The 26,320-nt window shown below is 42.6% G+C and overlaps 2 protein-coding genes across 7 annotated transcripts in view; one reads left to right on the plus strand and one right to left on the minus strand.

Moving 5' to 3' along the window:
- Positions 1-13,086, plus strand: part of pikfyve (phosphoinositide kinase, FYVE finger containing) — a 68,607-nt gene extending 55,521 nt beyond the window's left edge. The window contains exons 33-39 of the mRNA XM_079665845.1: positions 56-696; positions 1,286-1,725; positions 4,821-4,924; positions 5,007-5,135; positions 7,792-8,053; positions 9,013-9,087; positions 12,569-13,086. Of these exons, the coding sequence (XP_079521971.1) occupies positions 56-696; positions 1,286-1,725; positions 4,821-4,924; positions 5,007-5,135; positions 7,792-8,053; positions 9,013-9,087; positions 12,569-12,684 (1,767 nt within the window). The 3' untranslated portion in view covers positions 12,685-13,086. The remainder of the gene's footprint in view (positions 1-55; positions 697-1,285; positions 1,726-4,820; positions 4,925-5,006; positions 5,136-7,791; positions 8,054-9,012; positions 9,088-12,568) is intronic.
- A 523-nt stretch (positions 13,087-13,609) lies between these two features.
- The window catches only part of ankrd44 (ankyrin repeat domain 44), a 47,459-nt gene continuing 34,748 nt past the window's right edge, over positions 13,610-26,320 (minus strand). For 2 of the 6 annotated variants that reach the window (XM_079666327.1, XM_079666325.1), the window contains exons 19-28: positions 25,879-25,966; positions 25,652-25,769; positions 24,897-25,119; positions 24,295-24,382; positions 24,051-24,134; positions 23,664-23,809; positions 23,307-23,383; positions 23,111-23,193; positions 20,790-20,881; positions 19,505-20,103 (exon numbers count right to left, since the gene is read on the minus strand). In XM_079666327.1, the coding sequence (XP_079522453.1) occupies positions 19,838-20,103; positions 20,790-20,881; positions 23,111-23,193; positions 23,307-23,383; positions 23,664-23,809; positions 24,051-24,134; positions 24,295-24,382; positions 24,897-25,119; positions 25,652-25,769; positions 25,879-25,966 (1,265 nt within the window). In that variant the 3' untranslated portion in view covers positions 19,505-19,837. Of the gene's footprint in view, positions 13,738-19,504; positions 20,104-20,789; positions 20,882-23,110; positions 23,194-23,306; positions 23,384-23,663; positions 23,810-24,050; positions 24,135-24,294; positions 24,383-24,896; positions 25,120-25,651; positions 25,770-25,878; positions 25,967-26,320 lie in introns of those variants that run through there. The other 4 variants (XM_079666328.1, XM_079666326.1, XM_079666330.1 and 1 more) reach the window with 3 other exon arrangements.

The raw sequence follows: 26,320 nt of genomic DNA on the forward strand, positions 1-26,320 counted from the left end.
TCCTGGACCCAAGAAAGCTTTTTCCTGATAAAAAGGTGCTGTCTAAACACTGCAGCACCACAGGCCAGGCCATGAAGCTGTTGAAAAAGGAGACCCTCAGGAGCCCTTAGTAAGTAAGGAATTCCCCGACACCCGCATTGTGGTCTCCACCCTGCTGCCAAGGACAGACACCCCTCCTCATGTCATCCATGACATTAATATGGAGATCAGAAAAGGATGTGCCACCTTACCAAATGTCCACCTGGCCCTCCACTCAACCATTGGCCCCTGGGACCTCTATGATGGACTCCACCTACACAGAGAGAGGGTGGGGATATTTGCAAAGACCCTCAAAGATGCAGCCCTGGGACGCAGTCCTCCCATCCCCTCCTCTAGAGGCCTTATAGACCCTCCCACACCGCTTCCTCCCCATCACCACCCCAGGATCACCACACAACAGCAACACAACACAAGACACAACAGCTCAGCCTGGACCTCCCACTCCCCACGCCCCCAACACACCCAGAGGAGGCTACTTTCACCCAGCTCAACACCTGCACAACATCAGCAGCAGAGATATGCAGCAACAGCTGCTCCTTGTCTCCCTCCCCGCCTACAGCAGCGGAGCTATGCTGCAGTTGTAGCCCGGCCTGCTGCCACCCTCCCTCCCCCTGCTACCTCTGAACTGGGAGACATCAGGATGATGCTGCACACCCTGTGCACCCGACTTCTGTCCAGCTAAGACATTACATTTAAATATTATCGTAGTAATCAGTACAATAGCAATATTAGTGAAAATAGTTGTTTTATTTGTTGTTCATTGTTTTTATATATTTGTCTCACTATACAGGTTCATTTTGATTGTTTGTTTTTGAAAAAAATATGCGTTCTTTTCATATAAGCTGTTGGAATATTCAGGGACTCCACTCCTCAACCTTTGAGGTTAAGAGTGAGAATCCAGAGTTCTTAGAATCTATCAAAGATGTTGATCTAATTATATTAACAGAAACATGGTGTAAAAATGATCTGCTCACTCACTGTCCTCCAGGTTATAATGAAGTCATGGTGCCCTCTATAAAATCAAAAAACATACGCAAGGGCAGAACATCGGGGGGGATCTTGGTTTGGTATAAAGGAGATCTTTGCCATCAGATCTCAGTAGTAAAACAAGGTAAATCACACATTTGGCTAAGGTTAGATCAAACCCTGGGCATAACTGACAGGAATCTATATTTGTGTGCTATTTATATACCCCCAGTAGATTCTCCTTATTTTGAAGAAGACATTTTTGAAACTCTTAATTCAGAAATAGCCTATTTTCAGGCCCAGGGAAATGTGGAGATCTAACTGGAGATCTGAACGGACGAACAGGAATTGAACCTGATGTCATAGACCCACAGGGCAGCCACTATGTATTTGGTGAGCCCCCCCTGTTTACCACACCAACCGTCAGCCATCGGAACAGCCTTCACTCTGAAATCAATCAGAATGGCAAAGAGATAGTGCATCTCTGTCGGGCCTTAGGCCTGTACATAGTGAACGGGAGGTTCAGAGGGGACTCTTTAGGGAGATTCACATACTCCTCAGCTCTAGGGTCTAGTGTAGTAGACTATGCAATCACTGACATGGACCCCTCCACTATCAGTGCATTCACTGTCAGACAGCAATCCCCCTTTTCAGACCACAACCAAATCAATGTGTTCTTTAAAGTCTCAGGTCCAATGAGTGACACAACAAGGGAACCCAGTAAGCTGTATACATTAAATCCTACTTACAAATGGGCCCCAGACAGTGGAGACAAATTCACCATGGCCTTGAACTCACCTGATCTGATGAATGACATGTCACTATTTGACCAAAATCAATATGTTCCTACCAAAGATGGTGTAAACATGGCCATTGATTATATCAATATGATATTTCACAAGGCAGCTATTAAAGCTGACCTTGTAAAACAAAAGCGGAAGCCTGTTAAAAGGCAAAACGCTGACAAATGGTTTGACCAGGAATGCAAGACCATCAGAAAAGACCTGAGAAAAATAGCAAATGAAAAACATCGGCAACCAAACAACCCAGCCTTACGCATTAGATACAATGACCTTTTAAACAAATATAAATGTACAATAAGGAACAAAAAACAAAATTATACCCACATGAAACTTGAGGATATTGAGAAAGCCATTGATCAAAATCAATTCTGGGATCTGTGGAGCAACTTCAACACAAAACAACCGCAAGCATTACCCATCCAAAACGGTGACATCTGGAGAGAACATTTTGAAAGTTTGTACAAAGACATACCAATAAATCTAATGAATTCAGATCAATGTATTACAAAAGAGAAACTCCAAACATTAGAAGAAACTATTAAAGACCACCAGGACCCCCTTGATTTCCCAATGACTTGGGAAGAGTTGACCACACAGACACAATCTCTCCGGCCAAGGAAAGCTTGTGGCCCAGAGAACATTAAAAACGAAATGCTCAGATGCAGCACCCCAGAGATGCAGGGTACAGTATTAAAGCTGTTCAATATCATATTGCAGTCAGGATGTTTTCCTGACATCTGGTGCAAAGGGCTCATTTCCCCCATTCATAAGAGTGGAGACAAATCAGACCCTAATAACTACCGTGGCATCTGTGTCAGCAGCTGTCTGGGGAAATTATTCTGTAGTATTCTAAATAAAAGAATACAAGATTTCCTTAACCGACAATCCATCTTGAGTCAAAATCAAATTGGCTTCCTTCCAAAACACCGCACCACCGACCATGTATATACCCTTCACACTTTAGTTAACAAACATGTACACCAAACAAAACATGGTAAGATATTCACTTGTTTCATTGATTTCAAAAAAGCTTTGGACTCTATTTGGCACGAAGGGCTCTATTATAGACTTCTACATTGTGGTATAGGGGGCAAAATGTACGATCTGGTTAAATCAATGTATTTAGGGAATAAGTGTGCTGTTAAAATTGGAGACAAACAAAGTGAATTCTTCACCCAGAGAAGAGGTGTTCGTCAGGGTTGCAATTTAAGTCCCACTTTATTTAATATATATATAAATGAACTTGCTGTTCAGTTGGATCACTGTGCTGCTCCTGGCCTCTCCCTCCTAGAGAGAGAGGTGAAGTGTCTGCTTTATGCTGATGACCTTGTTCTGCTGTCTCCTACTGAACAAGGACTACAACAACAGCTGGACATAGGAGACCAGTACTGTAAGAACTGGGCCCTGGCAGTCAATATGAAGAAAACTAATGTCATGGTTTTCCAAAAACGCCCCAGATGTCAGGAGAACAAATACCAGTTTACCATAAATAATCATATCATCGAACATAGTATGAGTTACACCTACCTCGGTTTAACCATAACAGCATCAGGAAGTTTCAACATGGCAGTGAATGCACTCAAAGAAAAAGCCAGAAGAGCTCTTAATGCAATTAAGAGAACATTTTATAATGTCCAAATTCCAATTAAAATCTGGCTCAAAATCTTTGATAGTGTGATCCAGCCCATTGCGCTGTACGGTAGTGAAGTATGGGGTCCACTCAGTCACCAGAGCTATACCCGCTGGGACAAACATCCAACAGAGTCTTTCCATGCAGAATTCTGCAGATACATTTTACGTGTTCAGAGAAAAACACCAACAAATGCATGTAGAGCAGAATTAGGCAGATACCCACTGATCATTAACACTCAAAAGAGAGCACTGACATTCTTTAACCACCTTAGATCCAGCCCCCGAGACACCCTCCACTCCAAAGCCCTCCAAAGCCAAGAGCTAACCCCAGAGAAGAGTCCCCTATGTCAGCTGGTGCTGAGGCTAACTGCCCCCTCTCAGAGCCACTCTGACCAGTCTCTCAACAACACTGCTCTCCAAACACCAATCACAGTCAAACGCATTATAACACAATGTAAAGACAACTATTTACAACATTGGGAAGAAGAAACTAAAAGCCAAAGTAGATTAGAATGTTACCTGGCTCTAAACAGAGAGTATGAGCTGGCAGAGTATCTCTCTACTGTCAGAGATAGAAAGCAGAGACAGATCCTAACCAAGTACAGGCTCAGTGACCACAAACTGGCAATCGAAACAGGAAGACTCAAAAGATCCTGGCAACCAAAAGAGAACAGAACATGTGGTCACTGTACGACAGGTGAGACTGAGACAGAGATGCACTTCCTCCTGAAGTGCCAAACATTCAACGAAGTAAGGAGCATTTATTGGAACAAGTTGAACTCTGTAATCCCAGGTTTCAAGGAGGCTGATGACCTCTCAAGACTGAGAGTACTCCTAGGAGAAGGAGACAAGGCACACCTTGCTGCCCAATATGTATACACATGCCACAACCTGAGGGACAGTGAATGAGACTCACACACACACACACACACACACACACACACACACACACACACACACACACACACACACACACACACACACACACACACACACACACACACACACACACACACACACACACGTGTTGAAATGTAATTGTATCACTGTATATATATATCATCAATAAAAAATTCACAAAGACACAGATTACGAAAGGAAACATTTAATTTTTCATTGTTTTAAATATTGTAGAAAAGTGTTGCAGTTTTTTTTTGGTCTCTATGTATAATTATTTGGATACACACACAATATGTGTTGATAAGAGAGCTTTATTATTGGTTATGGTATTTTAATGGGATTTGATCATCAAGAAAAACTGAACAGATGTGTCTTTTATGCGAGACACTGTATACTGAACTTCTACACTTTAATTATTACTAACCAAAAGTGTTAGTGTGTCTTTACATTATTGATAACAGGATCATCTCCTCTCCTCAGATGACCGGTTCATCCTGAAGCAGATGCCCCGTCTGGAGGTGCAGTCCTTCCTTGACTTTGCCCCTCACTACTTCACCTACATCACCGGGGCCGTGCAGCAGAAAGTACGCAACATCTCTGTGTGTTTCTATCTGAGGGTGTAGTGTCTGAGTTTGAATGAATAACAAACCCATCTTTGTGCCGCAGAGGCCGACGGCGCTGGCGAAGATCCTGGGAGTTTACAGGATCGGTTACAAGAACTCTCAGAACAACACGGAGAAGAAGCTGGACCTGCTGGTGATGGAGAACCTGTTCTACGGGCGCAAGATGGCTCAGGTGAGAATAATGGGACAATATACAACACAGCAGTGGTGAAATATCTAAAGTAAATGTTCCCTGTTAGTTGTTACTATTATATCTGAAGTCCTTGGTTTCATATTACAGTTGCATTAATGTCTATGTTGCATTTTACAGCTGTAGAAGTTTCTAAGTGCTTGTTATCCTGTTGGCAAGTTTAATCTGCAGCAATGCATCATATTCTATAACATCCAAATGTGTGTAGCGTTGCCCTGTGAGATCCCTGTATCTCTAAAAAGCCAACTTTGCTTGAGTTTCTCCTAAAAACAGTCCCGTTTTCAGCTTTGTGACGAGGCATTTTCCATCTGATCCAAGAGGCTTTCAAAGAGTTTAAAGAGCTTAAGTAGGAGAATTGTTTCTACACATAAATACCGCACTTTATCCCCGACTGTGTACTGTAGCATAAAATGGAAATAGTGAAATGAAGTACTTAGCCCTCACTCAACAACATAAGCCCACATTTTAAAGAGCTACCAAAACGCAAAATGCTAAACCCCCCAAAAAAGCTTAAAACTTTATCCGCTAGTACAAAGTAAAAAGCGGTGGTATGTGTTTTGAAGCGAACGAAGCAGCAGCAAAATAGGTTCGTCGCGTGTCTTCAAAGTTAGATCTGAGTAGAAACTGAGCGCTGAACACACACAGCAGGGTGTCCGCGGGGTCTTAACAAGTATTAAAAGTTGATAAATCAATTTAGCGAAAATTAAGGCTATTAAAAAGTATTAAACGGCATTTTCCAAGGTATTAAGAAGGTCCACAGCAACGACAACATGAAACACCTTTTAATTTACTGAAACGACATGTCAGGAAACCCCCTCAAGGCGGCCCCATGCATAGCGCGCCGTAAAATGCTGCTTCTTATTTTAAGTTTCGTTGCCTTGCTCCGCTCTGTCGGCGGGGGGGGGGGAGAGTCTGTCGATGGGGGGTTAAAGCTGTCCGGTCCCACATGCTAAGTGCTAGCCAGAAAGCCGCGGCGTTTAAGTCTCAACTCTCCCGATGGCCAATCCGTGCCTCCCCTGACTGCACGTCGCTGACACACACCGCTGCAGTGCAGACTCTCTGACGAGTCCGGGCGATGCTGCTCCTCCAAGGAAGAGACACACGTTCACTAAGCCAAACTATATCTGTCACAGAGATCTGCTATTTTAAAGTAAAGTCAACACATATCGACCCTAAATATAGTCTATATTAAGAACGAGAAAAGTCTTAACATATCGTTTTTTTGTAAATATGACAAATGTGTGAGGGTGATGACGTCAGAGCATCGTCCTATGCCCCGGACGCGTCTATCGTTATTCCAACCCAGTTTAGATTGAACCACGCCCACTTCCGCATTACGCAAGAACGTAGCTTTAGCGTCATAGACATACTATTTTATATATATATAGGCCTACACACATTTATTCATTTATAAACATATATATAAACACACACTTATATGTACTCACACATGTATTTATTCATTTATACACACAGATGTTTACTGGTGTTTTATCATCTCAGCTGGTATAAGTATTAGCATTATTTAATGATACTATTTTATATATATATAGGCCTACACACATTTATTCATTTATAAACATATATATATATTAATGTTAAAATAGACATTTATAACATGTTATAAAAGTCTATAAAATATTAAATAAACGTTAACATGTTACATGACAAACAAAAAAACGAAACATTATATATATGCTATATATACAGATGTTTGCTAATGTATCCCTCTTATATCCATCAGGAATTAATATTAAATGATGAATTAACATTACCTCAGCACTGCATAAGTGTGTCGTCAGTCATATTGACAAAGATATTGTATATTATGCACACAGTCTATGATATTATGCAGCGTTTATAAGGACGGTATTTTGCTTGTCAGATTCATTGTCAGATTCAGATTTCGCGGGTGTGCCGTGTCTACGTAGAGCTACGTCGATCCTTGCGTAATGCGGAAGTGGGCGTGGTTAAATCTAAACTGGGTTGGAATAACGATAGACGCGCCCCGGACAGCCCGGTCCAATTTAACCCCTGGGTATTTGTGAGGGAGCTCCTATATGGCATTACCCCGCTGAAGCTCACCAAAGTTTAATATATTTCACAGTTCAAAGTTTTGTGAATTGCTTTGTTTATTGGTCAAATACTGGTTTCTAATGGTTTCTGAGGAGTTTTACTGGAATGAAAGAGCACAGACTACAGAAGCAACAAAGCAGCATATTAAACCTGACCTTCACAGAGAGGTTGAAGTTCATGTGGAAAGGAGGCTTCAGTAGTCTGTCTGCACTCTGTTTAGTTGTGCTATCTTACAATCAATATAGTCAATGTGAGGTAAAGTGTGTCGCCAATGTAACCGGTTAGAACTCGAAGTTGCGATGAGGTCTTAAAATGTATGGAAAGGGTCTTAAAAGGTATTAAATTTGACCTCAGGATTCCTGCATATACCCTGCAAAGGAAATACGGCTCTTATTAAAGCAATGTCATTCTTAAAGTACCAATACTAATGAAGTGGAGGAATCGTAACATCTTCAACGGCATCGTGATACCTTTCTAGTATCGGTGCACCGTGCAACACTGCTTGACAGTTAACGGAAAGAAACAAAACAACAACATCAAAACACTTCCTCGCCCTCTTTAGGTGTTCGATCTGAAAGGTTCTCTGAGGAACCGGAACGTGAAGACGGACTCGGGGAAGGAGAGCTGCGAGGTGGTTCTTCTGGACGAGAACCTGCTGAAGCTGATCCACGACAACCCGCTGTACATCCGCTCGCACTGCAAGGCCATCCTGAGAGCCGCCATCCACAGCGACGCCTACTTCCTGTCCAGCCACCTCATCATCGACTACTCGCTGCTGGTTGGTCGAGACGATGCCACCGATCAGCTGGTGGTCGGGATCATAGGTGAGGAGAGAGATTGTTGAAATAATCTATATGATATGATCATGTGTTGGACGTCATGCTAGTGAGTTTCATCATTTAGTTTATCTAAAGAGACCTTGAATGTGCACATGTCTGTCTGCAGCGTGTTATTGAGCATGGGGTCTTGTAACATGTGATTGTAAAAGGTCCAAAGGGTGTAGTGCTGTGTAAACTCAAAATAAGTGTATGAAACCTGTGAGATTCTGTTATTCTTTAGACAGACAGACTCTTGGCGGACTTGGTGCAAGTATTCTGGCCCTCATACTGTTGGACAGCAATATAATAATTCCTTCAATCAGCAGTGTGTCTGATATGTTGTTATATCTTGTTATGTCTTGAGTGTCTAAAGTTTTGGATCCACGACAAGATAAGTGACATGTGGTTTTGATATATTCTTCTAGTTTAACCCAAGCCCCCAGGAAGTTCGCCAGACTCTGAGGAAAATATTTGTTGTGGCCAAACGGCGGTACTACACTTCCGTATCAGTTGCTGGGCCCGAAAACACTTTTTCCCATTGACTAACATTGGGAAAGAGACGTCTGTAAATCGTTGGATAATAAACTTAAACTAAATAAACTACCCAGTATGAACGTTTGTATAGCCCTTATTAAAAACATTCGGTCCTCAAGTTGTAAAAAGTGCTAATAACGTTATTCTGAGAGTTATTTTCCTCGGCATTATGAACGCGCATCCAACCCACGGGACGTTCATGTGACGTGTTCAGTACTACATGAGTTGTACCTTTACCCATGGATGCACAATAAGAACGGATTTTATGATTATATGAATACTTTCGTGACGTTTCGCTCTCTCAAGAGTTGGGCCATTTTGTCTTCATGCGCCAATGAGCAGCTCTCATAGGAATGAACGAGGCCCCGCCTCCCACGCTGTATCCAGTTCTTATTATACATCCATGGTTTTCCCTCTGCTCTTTCCTGCAGATTACATCCGGACCTTCACCTGGGACAAGAGGCTGGAGATGGTCGTCAAATCCACAGGAATCCTGGGGGGTCAAGGTGAGTTTCATTCCTGCGGGCGCTGTGCTCCACCTCCTGTTTAGAACACACTGAAGGGCATCAGTTAATCCCATTTCTATGAATTTACTTGTGAAATTGAGTTGTTAAATTATAAAAGTAGAGCCTTACCAGTTTGGGGATGTTGAAGTTTGTATTTAAGAGTTTGAAAGTCAAACAATACCTTTTACCAGTGCAACCTTTTTCCCCCATAAACAACATTTTGTGTCAATCAGTTTCTAAAATATGTGGATAGAAGTACTAAAGCAGGGGTGTCAAACTCAAGGCCCGGGGGCCAAATCCGGCCCGCGACTTCATTTTCTGTGGCCCCGCAAGAGCTCTGAAAGAATATAATATGTTTATTATACGATTACATGCCGATTTACAGAAGCACCTTGCCCATAAACTACATGTCCCACAATGCATCGCTCATTTGACTTTTTTCTCAGAATTTGACTTTTTTTTCAAAATGTTACTTTTTTTTGGACTTTTTTATGTGGCTTTCCTTTTTAAATCATTTTGTGACATTCTCACTGAAGAGACTTGCAGTTATTTGCCCTAGACTTCTGCTTTCAGACGTAGTTAATTATGAAGTTATTACCCTATCTCATAATAATCCAATTCAGAGGCAATAATGTAATATAAAACATTATGTTATGTATATTATGTATTTATATATGTATATTTATATAGTTACAACCGGCCCTTTGAGTGCAACCATAATGCTGACCGGTTTGACCCCCCTGTACTAAAGCTTAATATAATTTTTTGTTTGTTCCACGATAAACTTCACTATCAATGACAATATCACTAAATTCTCAATCTAACAACTGAGATACAAATGGAGGAAAAATATAAATTAGAAGTCAGAGATAGTCAAAGAAGTTACGAAATCTCATAGATTTATTTTGTATTTCAGTACTTGTGATGTACCTGCTGATGAGGTTGATACATGAAAACAATGTGTGTACGAGGTGAAGCTTTAACAGTAAAATACCATAAAAAAGGTTTGTTATTTACTCGGCTCGTGTTTTTTATGATTTTTTCACAGATTATTTATATCATGCATTAGTTTCAGGAAATAGTGTTGGATTCAGTGAATACGAGAACAATATGTTTGTTTTTATTACTATCAACTGAAGCTTTGAAGTAGACTATGCAGCTGTTTTTATTATATAAGATATCTGCTGCATTATACAAAGATTTACGTCAACATTATAAAAGCAGTTCAATTTCATATCAGTACCTAAAGCTAACACCCTCTCACACACGCACACCCTCTCTCACACACACACACACACACACACACACACACACACACACACACACACACACACACACACACACACACACACACTTTAGAACAGTGTGGATTAATCCGCTGCTAAAAGTAGTCCCAAATAAATGAACAATTAAAATGTGTTTAACTTTGTGAGTGACCAGATGTTCTAGGAAGTAATTCAACCTTCTTTTTCAAATCAAAGCAAGTACTTGAGAAATGTTTATATAAGATATCTGCTGTATTTGTATGTCAAAGATTTAAAAGGAGTACTCTAGGAGGATCTTCCAGTAAAGCTAGCTGTCTGTAAAAGTTGTTCTCTGTCTCTAATGTCTGGATCTCTAATTAAAAGACTGATGTCACAGCAGGATTTGGAAAAACGTGTCCATGCTTTTATCTTCAGTAGACTGGACTACCGTAATGGTGTCTTCACAGGTCTCACTAAAACATCTATTAGAAAGCTGCAGCTGATTCAGAACGCTGCTGCTCGAGTCCTCACTGACACTAAGAGAGTGGATCACATCACTCCTGTTCTGAAGTCTTTACTCTGGTTCCTCACTGACACTAAGACAGTGGATCACATCACTCCTGTTCTGAAGTCTTTACTCTGGTTCTTCACTGACACTAAGACAGTGGATCACATCACTCCTGTTCTGAAGTCTTTACTCTGGTTCTTCACTAACACTAAGAAAGTGGATCACTCCTGTTCTGAAGTCTTTACTCTGGTTCCTCACTGACACTAAGAAAGTGGATCACATCACTCCTGCTCTGAAGTCTTTACTCTGGTTCCTCACTAACACTAAGAAAGTGGATCACATCACTCCTGTTCTAAAGTCTTTACTCTGGTTCCTCACTAACACTAAGAAAGTGGATCACATCACTCCTGTTCTGAAGTCTTTACTCTGGTTCCTCACTAACACTAAGAAAGTGGATCACATCACTCCTGTTCTAAAGTCTTTACTCTGGTTCCTCACTAACACTAAGAAAGTGGATCACATCACTCCTGTTCTAAAGTCTTTACTCTGGTTCCTCACTAACACTAAGAAAGTGGATCACATCACTCCTGTTCTAAAGTCTTTACACTGGTTCCTCACTGACACTAAGACAGTGGGTCACATCACTCCTGTTCTAAAGTCTTTACACTGGTTCCTCACTGACACTAAGACAGTGGATCACATCACTCCTGTTCTAAAGTCTTTACTCTGGTTCCTCACTGACACTAAGACAGTGGATCACATCACTCCTGTTCTGAAGTCTTTACTCTGGTTCCTCACTGACACTAAGAAAGTGGATCACATCACTCCTGTTCTAAAGTCTTTACTCTGGTTCCTCACTAACACTAAGAAAGTGGATCACATCACTCCTGTTCTAAAGTCTTTACTCTGGTTCCTCACTAACACTAAGAAAGTGGATCACATCACTCCTGTTCTAAAGTCTTTACTCTGGTTCCTCACTGACACTAAGAAAGTGGATCACATCACTCCTGTTCTAAAGTCTTTACACTGGTTCCTCACTGACACTAAGACAGTGGATCACATCACTCCTGTTCTAAAGTCTTTACACTGGTTCCTCACTGACACTAAGAAAGTGGATCACATCACTCCTGTTCTAAAGTCTTTACTCTGGTTCCTCACTGACACTAAGACAGTGGATCACATCACTCCTGCTCTGAAGTCTTTACACTGGCTTCCTGTGTGTCAAAGAATAGATTTCAAAATACTGCTGCTGTTTATAAAGCTTTGAATGGTTTAGGACCAAAATGCATTTCTGACCTCCTGCTAAATGATGAACCATCCAGATCTCTCAGGTCTTCAGGGACGGGTCAGCTTTCTGTCCCCAGAGTCAGAACTAAACATGGAGAAGCAGCGTTCAGTTATTATGCTCCAAATATCTGGAACTAACTCCCAGAAACCTGCAGGTCCGCTGCAACGAAGACTACTTTTAAATCCAGGCTGAAGACTTTACTTTTTGTCGCTGCTTTTAATTGAACTATTCATATCTTAAACTGCACTGTAACTTTTATCCATGTATTTTTTCTTTTAATGTTTATTTGATTAACTTTTCTTTTTAATGACTGATTTTAAATGCCTTTGTCTGAATGTCTTTCATTTCTTGTAAAGCACTTTGAATTGCCTTGTGTTGAAAAGTGCTATAGAAATAAACTCGCCTTGCCTTGCCTAATGTCGTTGTGTGTTTGTCTCTCAGGCAAGATGCCCACTGTGGTTTCTCCGGAGCTGTACAGAGCCCGCTTCTGCGAGGCCATGGATAAATACTTCCTGATGGTCCCGGACCACTGGACCAGCCTGGGCATCAACTGCTGAGCGGAGTGTGTGTCGGCGCGGAAACACACAGGAAGTCGCTCTCCTCGGGTCCAACACAAGCACACTGGACTGTAAATGTTTGTCAGCAAAGTAACGCCTGTATATAAAGCAGCTCGGCATCATTCCACATGAAGAGGATTTTTATCCCGTCAGTATTACAGATCATAATGTCTCCCCTGCGATGTGCGTCAGGGAGGGTCTGTTGTTTTATTAGTGCCAAGCTGTTTCAAGAGGACCCGCTGAAAAGACCCAGTCGTCTGGATTATAGTTTGGTTAACTCATTTCCTCTAATTTAAAGTTTGTAAATGTACAGAGATTATGGAACTATTAAAAGGTTATTAACACTGATTTGTTGATAGGTGATTTCACGTTTACAATAAAGGTGATGTTGTTTACACTGAATGATTGAACTCTGGCTAAAATCATCAACCATCACTTGTTGTTTGCAGCGTCTCAAGTTTGTATAACCGATTTTCCGTCTTATTAATTGAATATCTTTTAGCATTTTTTCATAAATTGGTCATAGAAAAAGCTAAATAATGGACAGATTAATATAAAAAAAATGTGTTTATGCAGCCCCCAAAAAGGTCCATAAATTGTAGATTTGTCGACGAAATAATTACAAATTCATAGCTTTCAAATAATCACTTTTTGCCATAGTTTGGTTTTTAAAAAACAATTATGAGACTGTATACTTTGACTTTATGTTTTAGGATTTTGTATACTTGTTAGTTTGTAATAATAATAAGTATTACTAGTTGTATTCATATTATCATAACGACAACCAAGAAAATCCTCCTAAATTTGCGTAACATTTTCAAAACATGAAAATTAATTGGCTATCATTTCATTTCCATACGTGATAGTTTTAACACTGTGGGGAATGATTGAAACACCGTATGAAAGAATAAATCAGCACAACAACAACTTCAAACAGATTTTTATAATTGTACATTTTTTTTTATAAAACAGCGTGTGGTACTGCATCAGGAACTGTATGAAAGTCGTCAGATACTCGACCAACGATTGTCCGGACCGGTGAAGCTCATCTTTCTGGTGAAATAAAATTAATAATAATAATTATAATACTGGCAGACAGATTCATTGTGTGTGTGCTCATCGTCTCCGTTAAAATCCAATTGCAGATAACGGGGATCAATTAAAAATAATGATAATTGACAGTCTGGGAAATATAACTAATAAAATAAGGTAGAGCGGTCACAAAAAAGTCCTCTGTGATGGAGATGTTTTTGCACAAAGATTTACATCAACATTATTTACAAAAGCAGTTCAATTTCATATCAGTACCTAAAGCTAACACCCTCACACACACACAAACACACACCCTCACACACACAAACCCTCACACACACACGCACACACACACAACTCAAAAGGTCTGGAGATATTGTATTACTGTCTGCAAAGCCCTCGAAAAGATCAAGTAATACATTCCAGATATATATTCTCCCGTTGTGCTATAGAGCTAAATTTTTGTCCAAAAACTATTAAAAACACTAAAATAAAACCACACTTTTGCACACGGTGACATGTTTGCTTCATTAGAACAGTGTGGATTAATCCGCAACTAAAAGTAGTCCCAAATAAATGAACAATTAAATTGTGTTTAACTCTGTGAGTGACCAGATGTTCTAGGAAGTAATTTAATCTTCTTTTTAAAGGTCCCATGTCATGCTTTTCCGGTTATTACCCGTCCCCTTGTGTGTTATGAAGCTTTTTCTGCATGTAAACGGTCTGCAAAGTCACACACCCTCAACGTACACCCTGTAGCGAGTACAACTCTAACACAGAAAAGACCTGTCTATGCTGCCCCAGAACGCCTCGTTGGACATTTCTCTCACAGCCAGGCTGCGGGTCTGTGTGTGTGCTCGGGCTGGCTTCCGGCTGGGTTTCACTGTGTCTCGCCGACCAGGAAACCACACCAGTAAGCCAGCTCACACTGTCCGCTCCTCGAGCCTCAAAGGGCGGAGCAGCGAGCCCCGCAACGTCCCGCCAACACGGTACCCAGACCCCACGCAGCATTCTCATCTGTTTGTCTTACTGGTGTCATTTTCTGGCTGCTAACAAATGTCATTGTAACACATAATCACTGATGTTCCGCTGTAACGGTGGTGGACTCATCAGAGCACAGTGGGCTCACAGGGAGGGGGGGCAGGAGCTCCAACAAGCCGTTTAGGACAGAGAGTGAATACACATACAGAGATGCTGTATTTGAAATCAATGTGAGTTTGGAACATTGAACAATATAAATGTATTCTAGTAGACCTCAACAATGGAATTATGATCAGTAGAAATGGCCATGACATGTGACCTTTAAAATCAAAGCAAGTATTTGGGACATTTTTAAAGGATTTATTGTGATTTTAAGTATGAATTATTGGCTTTTCGGGGGATTTGTTGACAGTAAAAATATATAATATCAGCAGCCTAGAGGAGAGAAACAGTGGAGTCAGACATCATTCACAAAAAATAATAACCATCTGCATATTGGTCGCTCACGCAGAGCAAACCCTTTATAAACGTGTATTTGAATACTAACCGTCCACATTATGATGCACATAATTAAGGATCAGTTCACCCTAAATTGCATAAAAAAACATTTGGCGTCTGGTGGTCGTCGTGCAAGTAGTTTGGTTTGCATTTGTCGAAGTTTTCAGATCATTTCAAGACAACGTATGTGGTGCTAAAAACAATAAGTAATAAATCAAAAGTCAACAGTGATCAATAGAAGAAAAGAGGTGTTAGAAATTACCAAATAAACAAATTCAAAATGTTTTTTTGAACTATTTTAATACTGGAAAAGCTGAAAAAACAGCAAATATTCGCATGTGAAACGCTGTGAGAATTGCACGAAAAAAGACAAACAATTAGTATACTTTTTATAAAAGTATCTGATGTTTATCCTGTTGATTGACTCATCGTTTCTGCTCCACAAATAAAGCCAACCCAAGAAAAGGTGAATGCAAAAACATACAAAAAATACGTTTTTAATTTAATAAATCTGACACATATCTCAAAACCTGGACAACGTGCACGGCTCGACACCACCAGACATTTGGGTGAACTGATCCTTTAATCACCAGAGTTTTATAATCTACTAACAAAGGATTTGATGTGAAATAAAAACAAAATTAAATTGACATCAAGGCACTGGACACATTTCAGACAATGGCACATAGCTGGTAGACAAACAGAGGGGGGGGGGGGGCAAGTACTGGCAGTATTTGTACCATCATGTAAGAGATAATAAATACCACAAGGAAATACAATGGAGAAAAACAACCGAAATCTGGTCGGTCTTTGTGGAGGATGTGGATTTTAAAGGTCTCCTATTATACTGTTTTTCATCAATATATTACAGGTCTCAGATATATACAGAGCCTGTCTCTGATTGGCTGAAACACCAAACAGATCATTGCAGCATTACCCATAACCCCCTCTGTTTCAGCCCTGTTTCCAAAGTGCTGATTCTCTGTCTGTTACTTTAGATGAACATAAGGAGCCCCTCCCCACGCCCCTCTGAGAGACATTTGGTTAAAAGGAGGAGATTCAGGTGATAAGGTGTGGGGGGGGGGGGGGGGGGGGGGGGGTTACCTTGGTTGCTGATTGGCTAATGGTTACACAAGCCAAAACATCTTTATGACATCACAAAGTGGCCAAAATCTGATCAGCTCCTTTTCAGACAGGTTTTTATAGAAATGGATCAAAAAGAGAGAGAATCTTTGTTCCTGAAACTTTCAGAGTCTCTTTCCACAGAGGGGACACATGTTGATGTAGAAGAGACATGAAGAAGAGGGGACACATGTTGATGTAGAAGAGACATGAAGAAGAGGGGACACATGTTGATGTAGAAGAGACATGAAGAAGTGCATTTTGCATAATAGGTGACCTTTAAGACCTTTAGGGGGGGGGGGGGGTTAGGGTTCTCCTTGTTTACTGCTGGGGGGACAGAACAGTGAACGGGCCGCTGGTGAAAATGCATCTAATTCACATCTGACCGCTTAAACCCAGTGTTCAGTCAGCGGGTGCATCTCAATTCTCTTATTTGTTCCTCAGTTCCAAAAATCAGCCATTAATTGAGTCAGATTTCTGAGTGAAATTCCCCATTTTTATAATAGTGACAATCAACAGAAGTTACTTAGATGCTCTCTAAATTCAACGAAGGATTAGCTGGTCATTAGATTTGAATAAAATGTCTCTTATATAACTTCCTTTTAATCTCATGTCTGTCTTACTGAAGAGCTTTAAAGCCAGGCAGTAGGAGGAAACAGATTGAAAATGAGTTGAAATGTCGGGGATAAAGTCTAACTTCAAGTATATGTTTTTATATTTGATCAAATGCTATTAACTTCTGGATTTGTTTGTGTGATTAACAAAGAAACCTGTAAGACAACTTGCTTTTTATGATCTGTCATTTCCTCTTAACATGTATGGCAGTCTTTCAGCTTAAAAAACACTCTCTGTAATAATTGCACGTATAAAGAAAATGATGTCCTGATTTGAAATGTATTTACAACTTTCCAAAAGCTACTTTAAATTGTCAGAAAATTATGAGACGTTGTGCTTATTATCCGTATTATTTTTAATATAGAAAGAATATCAATACATAGGGAAACAAATCAAGTATTTCATTTAAGGATTTCAAGTATTACCGATAAAAATAGTGTGTATACATTTCATCACGTCTCATTTCTCTAAGACTTTCGCTTCTTTTCCTGAATCTCTCCTCGCACACATTAGGGATGCAATTAAAGGAATTGAGATGAACCCGCTGTGTGTCATATTGTATTTTCGTGGATATTAAAACGATTAAAACATCTTATTCACATTCCCGCTACAGATCGTCAAAAAACTTAAAAGCAAAAATCCAAATTTGTGCTTCAGTTGTGTTACAAAAAAATCTCTATGTACCTGTTCACCAGTGGAAGTCAAATATTTGGTACAACAACAAGCCGAGAAATAAAATCATAAAAAAGGTTAAAACGACGACTTCATTTTGTACAAACAGTTAGAAATGGCTTCTATTTTTTTACATTTTTTTTAAGACAAAATAAGTCCCGGAGGCGACGCCGTGCAGAGACCAAAGTACCGAGGTCGGTTTGGATTGAAGCACCCGTGAGTTAAAGAACAAACCGTGGTGTGAGTTAATCATGCAGACCCTTCCTCTTCATCATCATCTTCATCCTCTTCTTCTTCTTCGCGGAGAAACGTCCTGCAGGTCATTGTTTTTGGAAAAAAGGGGCACTGAGAAAAAAGCGCCTTGTGTCACACAGGATTCTGTACAAAAACATCCAAGTCTCTACCCTCCTCCCTCTGGAGAGAAAACACTGCATGGTCCCTGGGATGGGGGAGGAAGAGGGGGTGGGGGGGGAGGTAAAGAGGTGCATTGTGGGTCCGATCCCAGCCCAGTAAAGTCAACATGTTGATGTGTCCTTGGGCAAGAAACTGAACCCCTGGTTGCTCCCGATGGCCGACGGTGTCTGTGTGTGTGTGTGTGTGTGTGTGTGTGTGTGTGTGTGTGTGTGTGTGTGTGTGTGTGTGTGTGTGTGTGTGTGTGTGTGTGTGTGTGTGTGTGTGTGTGTCCTTGAGCAAAATGGCACATTGATATTGATATATATGGTATTTAAGGAGTGTGTGTCACAGGGTTGGGTTTGTTTGACCCCGGAAGAGCATATGGTTTTCGACCGTTGTGGCGCGAGTGTGTTTGCTATTGATTTGGGCAATGAAAGGATTTAATATGTTGCAGCTGACAACGAGCCTACCGAATCTTCATTGGAGCGACAAACAAACACACAGTATGTCAGCCAAGTCTTGGGAGTGAAACCACAGAGAAGCTTCAGAATCAGGCTGAAGCTTTAGAATCAGACCGAAGCTTTAGAATCAGGCCGAAGCTTCAGAATCAGACCGAAGCTTCAGAATCAGGCCGAAGCTTCAGAATCAGGCCGAAGCTTCAGAATCAGGCCGAAGCTTCAGAATCAGGCCGAAGCTTCAGAATCAGACCGAAGCTTCAGAATCAGACCGAAGCTTCAGAATCAGACCGAAGCTTCAGAATCAGACTGAAGCTTTAGAATCAGACTGAAGCTTTAGAATCAGGCCGAAGCTTCAGAATCAGACTGAAGCTTTAGAATCAGACCGAAGCCGAAGCTTTAGAATCAGGCCGAAGCTTCAGAATCAGACCGAAGCTTTAGAATCAGGCCGAAGCTTCAGAATCAGACTGAAGCTTTAGAATCAGACCGAAGCTTTAGAATCAGACCGAAGCTTCAGAATCAGACTGAAGCTTTAGAATCAGACCGAAGCTTTAGAATTAGGCCGAAGCTTCAGAATCAGACTGAAGCTTTAGAATCAGACCGAAGCCGAAGCTTCAGAATCAGGCCGAAGCTTCAGAATCAGACTGAAGCTTTAGAATCAGACCGAAGCCGAAGCTTTAGAATCAGACCGAAGCTTTAGAATCAGACCGAAGCCGAAGCTTTAGAATCAGGCCGAAGCTTCAGAATCAGACCGAAGCTTTAGAATCAGGCCGAAGCCGAAGCTTTAGAATCAGGCCGAAGCTTCAGAATCAGACCGAAGCTTCAGAATCAGGCCGAAGCTTCAGAATCAGACCGAAGCTTTAGAATCAGGCCGAAGCTTCAGAATCAGACTGAAGCTTTAGAATCAGACCGAAGCTTCAGAATCAGACCGAAGCTTCAGAATCAGGCCGAAGCTTTAGAATCAGGCCGAAGCTTTAGAATCAGACCGAAGCTTCAGAATCAGGCCGAAGCTTTAGAATCAGGCCGAAGCCGAAGCTTCAGAATCAGGCCGAAGCTTTAGAATCAGGCCGAAGCTTTAGAATCAGACCGAAGCTTTAGAATCAGACCGAAGCTTCAGAATCAGGCCGAAGCTTCAGAATCAGACCGAAGCTTTAGAATCAGGCCGAAGCCGAAGCTTCAGAATCAGGCCGAAGCTTTAGAATCAGGCCGAAGCCGAAGCTTTAGAATCAGGCCGAAGCTTTAGAATCAGGCCGAAGCTTTAGAATCAGGCCGAAGCTTTAGAATAAGGCCGAAGCTTTAGAATCAGGCCGAAGCTTTAGAATCAGGCTGAAGCTCCGACAGTTCCTTAATCATCTCCAGTCCGAGGGAGGAGGGCAGAGCGTCGGTCAGAAGGTCTCCGAGTCCTCCGAGTCGTTCTCCGTTGTTCCCTCGCTGGAGGGTCTGGAGTTGGGGTTCCTGGGGCTCCGTGGCCCTCGGGGGCCGACGCCCGGACCCTTGACCCCCTGCTGGGGGGGCAGCTGCCTCAGCAGGGAGCCTGGGGACGGAGCCCCGGAGCTGCAAGGGGAGCAGAAAGGCATCATGGTAGCCAGAATGAGAGCCAGACAGTCAGCCACCTCTCTGCTAGGCGCGCAAGCTAGAGCAGGCGTCAGACCTGAGAGAGGGAGAGAGAGAGAGGGGGGGGGGGGGGGGGGGAGAGGAAGAAGAAGAGGAGCGAGAGACGAAGACATGGAGGAAGCGAGGGGAAGCGAAGCAGAGACAAAGGAGGGACGGAGCAGCATTCAATTAGAGTTCAGCCAGCTGACACAGTACATAGAGACACACACACACACACACACACACACACACACACACACACACACACACACACACACACACACACACACACACACACACACACACACACACACACACACACACACACACACACACACACACACACACACACACACACACACACACACAGCTGGTACATGTATAGTCAGGGCTCCCACTGACAGCAGGACGTGAATCTGGATGAATTTTCGGTAACAAAGCTAAACATTTAAAATTGTGTTGGCCTCTCCCAATTGTAGTTGAAGTTTTTTCTAAGAACTACAATTGACAGAATACACCAACAGATGTTTGAGCTGTATTTCAAGGAAAACTTCAATGAAAGTAAGCTACCTACATGATGAGTGGGAACCCTGTTTGAAGACATTCATTCGCAGCGCACATGGAAACAAAGCCATATTTAAAATCATTCACATAAAGCTGGAACTAAGGGGACCTGCATGCAGTATATGAATGCAGATCCATGCAGCTCAGAGAGGGGGGTCTTCAGGTCTTCAGTTCACCTACCGTTCTCGTCCACCGTCTGAACGCTGGCTCCTCGACTCAGCAGCTCCTGGACCGCCTTCTTCAGCCCGCTGCGAGCCGCCAGGTGGAGAGGACTGAGGGACGAGAGGGAAATGTCCAAAATAGGAAACAAAAATGGCGAGCCTGAATTTAGTATCATCATCAAACATGTCGATATAATGATTTGATTTCTATACGTTTTGTTTTTCATATTCTCATGCTGAATTCTTCACCCCAGCTCCACCCCACCACCACACCAGCTTCCACACCAGCTTCCACGCTTCCACCCCAGCTTCCACCCCACCACCACACCAGCTTCCACCCCAGCTCCACCCCAGCTTCCACCCCAGCTCCACCCCAGCTTCCATCCCAGCTTCCACCCCAGCTTCCACCCCAGCTTCCACCCCAGCTTCCACCCCAGCACCACCCCAGCTCCCACCCCAGCTTCCACCCCAGCTTCCACCCCAGCTTCCACCCCAGCTCCATCCCAGCTTCCACCCCAGCTTCCACCCCAGCTCCCCCCCAGCTTCCACCCCAGCTCCATCCCAGCTTCCACCCCAGCTCCACCCCAGCTTCCACCCCAGCTCCATCCCAGCTTCCACCCCAGCTCCATCCCAGCTTCCACCCCAGCTTCCACCCCAGCTCCATCCCAGCTTCCACCCCAGCTCCGCCCCAGCTTCCACCCCAGCTTCCACCCCACCACCACCCCACCACCACCCCAGCTCCACCCCAGCTTCCACCCCAGCTCCACCCCAGCTCCACCCCAGCTCCCACCCCAGCTTCCACCCCACCACCACCCCACCACCACCCCAGCTCCACCCCAGCTCCCATCCCAGCTTCCACCCCAGCTTCCACCCCAGCTTCCACCCCAGCTTCCACCCCAGCTTCCACCCCAGCTTCAACCCCAGCTTCCACCCCAGCTTCCACCCCAGCTTCCACCTGTAGGCTCGGGGATAGTTATCTAATCATCACTTAATGTTCTTTGTAAATCTGTGGAGTGATGAGGCCCGAGCCTAGACGCCAAACTCAAACTATATGCTGCTTCTAATAAACATATTAAGAAACACGCGAGTTGTCTGACTGAATTAGCATAGTGGTTCGTGTTTCAAAATTCACGTGTGGGTTATTTGACGGAAATGTCCAAAATAGGAAACAAAAATGTGAGCCTGAGTTTATTATCATCATCAAAATTGTAAACTATCATGATTAATTCATTAGCAAACGATCATATACACATCCATTGTATTTATATATTCATATTTACATATTATTTGTGTCTGGCCTTGAAGTTAACATCGCCCTGTTTCCTTCTACGGAAAGCCTGTGGGACTTTTTCCAGTGGGTTTTGTAATATTTTGCAAAAAATGTGTTCTAAAAAATATTTGGAGGCGTGCGTTGGTGTTGGGAACAGGTTCAAACCCCGCTGCAGTCAGCATGTCGTTGTGTCCCTGAAACACTTCACCCCAAATTGCTCCCGTGGGGATTGCCCACAGTATTGAGTATGTAAGGATTTGGAGAAAAGCGTCTAACAAGTGATGTTAGAGCCAGTATTTTGATTTGATAAGAAAGGCCACCTAATTGTGCCGTCTGTAGTCAACGCACTATAAAAGGACTACAATTCCCACGGAGGCGGTGCTAAAGCCACAGTGATGGGCAACCTGTTGAGAGACGCCGTCGAGGAACAGTTTTTAACCGTACTTATCTTATCTTACCGTAACATACCGTACTCTTACCGTACAAGTACCCTTTAAGTTATAAGCATTATCAAGACAAAAAGAATACCGAAGTTGTTTTGTTATTTTACTTTGAGTTTTGCCTATTTCTTTTGAATATTGTAAAGGCTTATATTCTTTGTTGCATGTGCAAATGTTTGTTATGTTATCTTGAGCAAACACATCGCAACATCTTCTTAACCATCGGAGGCCAAGCAACTCTTCAAACTGTGTAAAGGAAAGAAACGAGTTAGAACTGTCTGTTTAAGGCGTCTAGTGGCTTGATGGAAAAACAAGGAAGGAAGCCACGACAAGTGACATGTCATGTAATGTGATTTATGCTGCTCTCGTTCAGCAGGATAATCTCCTGGAATGGTTTTTGAAACACCACACAATTAGCTTAGTGTTTCAAAATGGAGTATTTACTGAGTATTTAATGTCATAAAACAAAATGTGAAAATCTCTTCCACAGAGCTTATTTCAGGCAAATAAAAACAACAGACTTCCCGACAAGGGAACCGGAAGTTCCGACATGCTGACCCATTTTCAGATTTTAGGACTATTTCCTGCAGCACTCTGCTTTTGTAATGTTCAGAGGTTTTAGATACTCACGTCTGCAGCGCTGCATTTGTTGCATTAATGAGAGCAGTGTCCGACAGCTTCTCCAGAATCATCATCACACAGTCCTCCTTTCCCTGTGAAGAGGCGGGGTCACTTTATGGAGAGCTCATTCTAACATTAAGCACCTGTGTCGAAACCCATTTAGATAAATAAAGTATTCTTGATCTGAGGCTGGGGGGTCACTCACGTTACTGCAGGCTAGATGCAGAGCGGTGTTTCCATCTCTGTCCGTCTGACTGAGGGTGGCGCTGCTCAACAGCACCTCTGATTCATGTACACACACACACACACACACACACACACACACACACACACACACACACACACACACACACACACACACACACACACACACACACACACACACACACACACACACACACACACACACACACACACACACACACACACACACACACACACACACACACACACACACACACACACACACACACACACAAATTACATTTAAAAGAATCATCACATGACTAGAGCTAAATCCCTCTGCGGGACTCAAAAGGCAAAGTGTGAATCGTTTGTGTACCGAGCGCTCCGACTCTGCCTTTCTCCGCCGCCATCATCAGCGCACTGCGACCTGATTGGTCCACAGTATCCACAGGTGCATCATGGGAAAGGATCAGCTGCACGCAGTCGACGTGACCCGAGAACGCTGCGGCGTGAAGAGGAGTCCTGCAGGAGAGGAAGAGACTTCAGTGAGGGTGCTAACACCACAGCAAGTACACACACACACACACACACACACACACACACACACACACACACACACACACACACACACACACACACACACACACACACACACACACACACACACACACACACACACACACACACACACACACACACACACACACACACACACACACACACACACACACACACACACACACACACACACACACACACACACCTGTCTTTAGCATCTTTGCAGCCAGCGATGTCCGACCCCATGGCCTCCAGCAGCAGAGCAGCACACGGCTCGTGATCATTCACTCTGTTACACACACAAAGTGTTATCCCACAAAACAAACAAGTTTCCGATGGGCATGATTTAACATTGTGTACTCTAGATCATTCAGTAATTCAATTAAATCAGTCAAAAAGATGATAGTTATTGATATTTGATGAGGTTTAATGTATTATTGAATACTCACACAGCACAGTGCAGAGGTGTGAACGGGTTTCCTTCAATACAGCGACAACCTTTCTGCTCCAGAAGAACCTCCACACACCCCTCATGACCTGAACACACACACACACACACACACACACACACACACACACACACACACACACACACACACACACACACACACACACACACACACACACACACACACACACACACACACACACACACACACACACACACACACACACACACACACACACACACACACACACACACACACACACACACACACACACACACACACACACAGATATTTAACTTGAGTAGTAATATCAATACCACAGTGTAAAAATACTCTGATACAAAAGTAGCAAGTAGATAGTTAATAAAATAAAAACAATGTATTTGTAGATTATATTTTGTATTCATAATTATAATCTGCAAGTGTAGTAAGAAAATACTTTAAATACATTTATATTGAAAACATCAAAAATCAGTTTGACAAAGAATCAACGAAATTCATTCACAAAGTAGAAATGCATAAAAGAAGTTGGATACAGACTGAAGTATCTATACATAACATTATTTTTTTATACATATATATATTTGTATATAAAGTCTGACCGTAGTAGCAGGCCCAGTGCAGGGGGGTGTACCCCCGTCCGTCCCTCAGCGGGGGGGGCATGGGGGGCTCGGAGCAGGCGATGCTCAGCAGCTCGCTCAGCCAGGAGGCGTGGCCTCGAGCGGCCGCCAGGTGGATGGGGGTCCGCCCCCGAGAGTCTCCAATCAGAACAGAGGCTTCCTGCTCCAGGAGACACTGGATACACTCCTCCTGCCCACACAGCAGCTGGGGGGGGGGGGGGGGGGGGTTATTAAATCAAGCTGTGAGATAGTATGATACAAAGAAACATGGACACAGACATTTAATATAACATTAGAACATCTTTTCAAGAACCTTTCATGTACCGTATATTGAATCTGGGATAAAATCAGGATTGAGCTTTTTTTCTGGTTTCATGCTTACCTAGTTTACAGGTAAGGATATTAGCTCAGTATATACAAGAACAGATCCAACCGATACAATTACATTCAAATGTTAAAGACTTAAGTGTGTTGCAAATGCCATTTTGAGTACATTGAGATTTGTAAGAAGAACAACCATTCACAGTCCAACCCTCAGAGAACATCCATCCTCAATGTTCATATTGAAACTTGGATAAAGTCTATATTTGTTCTGATGGCAAACTCTAGCATGTTCTGTCTTTTCTTTATTTATAAGGTTACATTTGTAAAACAAATTGTATATATATTGATAAATATATAAACAAAGGTGTTTATATATATTTTTGAAAAGGGTGCAGGAGAACAGTGATGCTCACCCCGAGGTGCAGAGCGGTGAGTCCGTGTTTGCTCGCTGCGTTCACGTTGGCCTCTCTCTCCAGTAGCAGAGACACGGCGTCCACGTGACCGCCGGACACCGCCAGCATCAGAGGGGTCCTAAAGGAGGGGGGGGGATAATTAAAAACTATACCTTCCTGTTCCTCCTCAGACTTTTCAGGTCAAAACAAAGAAAGGATTTATTGAGAGTTGAAATAAATCCACTCACTGTCCCTGAGCGTCAGCAGAGTCCACCAGGTCTGCACCGTCCACTTCATCCAGCAGGAGGCGCACACACGTGGTGTGGCCGTTCATCACTGCAGCGGGAGAGGAAGAAGAGACAGAAGTTAAATTATGATTAGTACAGGAAGTAGATAATCATCGTTAAAATATTCACAATAACCGTTTGATCATCAACAAACTGCAAAGCTTCATAATGTCTCTTCTGTATCAACTCTATAGGATTCCATCAACACACACACCTCCAAACATTATTCTATGTTCTGGTATTGATCGGCAGTCATTGATCTGTTTTAAAAGATTACAGTTGATGTTAAGGTGCCAGAAACACAAACAGAAGCGTGTATTCAAGTTTCAAGGCGTCATTGGCACATTAGCTAAAGTACAGTGTAGATGTGGCAGTGAAAAGGTCCTCCTCCAACAGAGCAACA

This window comes from Notothenia rossii (assembly GCF_949606895.1).
Source record: "Notothenia rossii genome assembly, chromosome: 2".
NCBI classification, from domain to species: domain Eukaryota; kingdom Metazoa; phylum Chordata; class Actinopteri; order Perciformes; family Nototheniidae; genus Notothenia; species Notothenia rossii.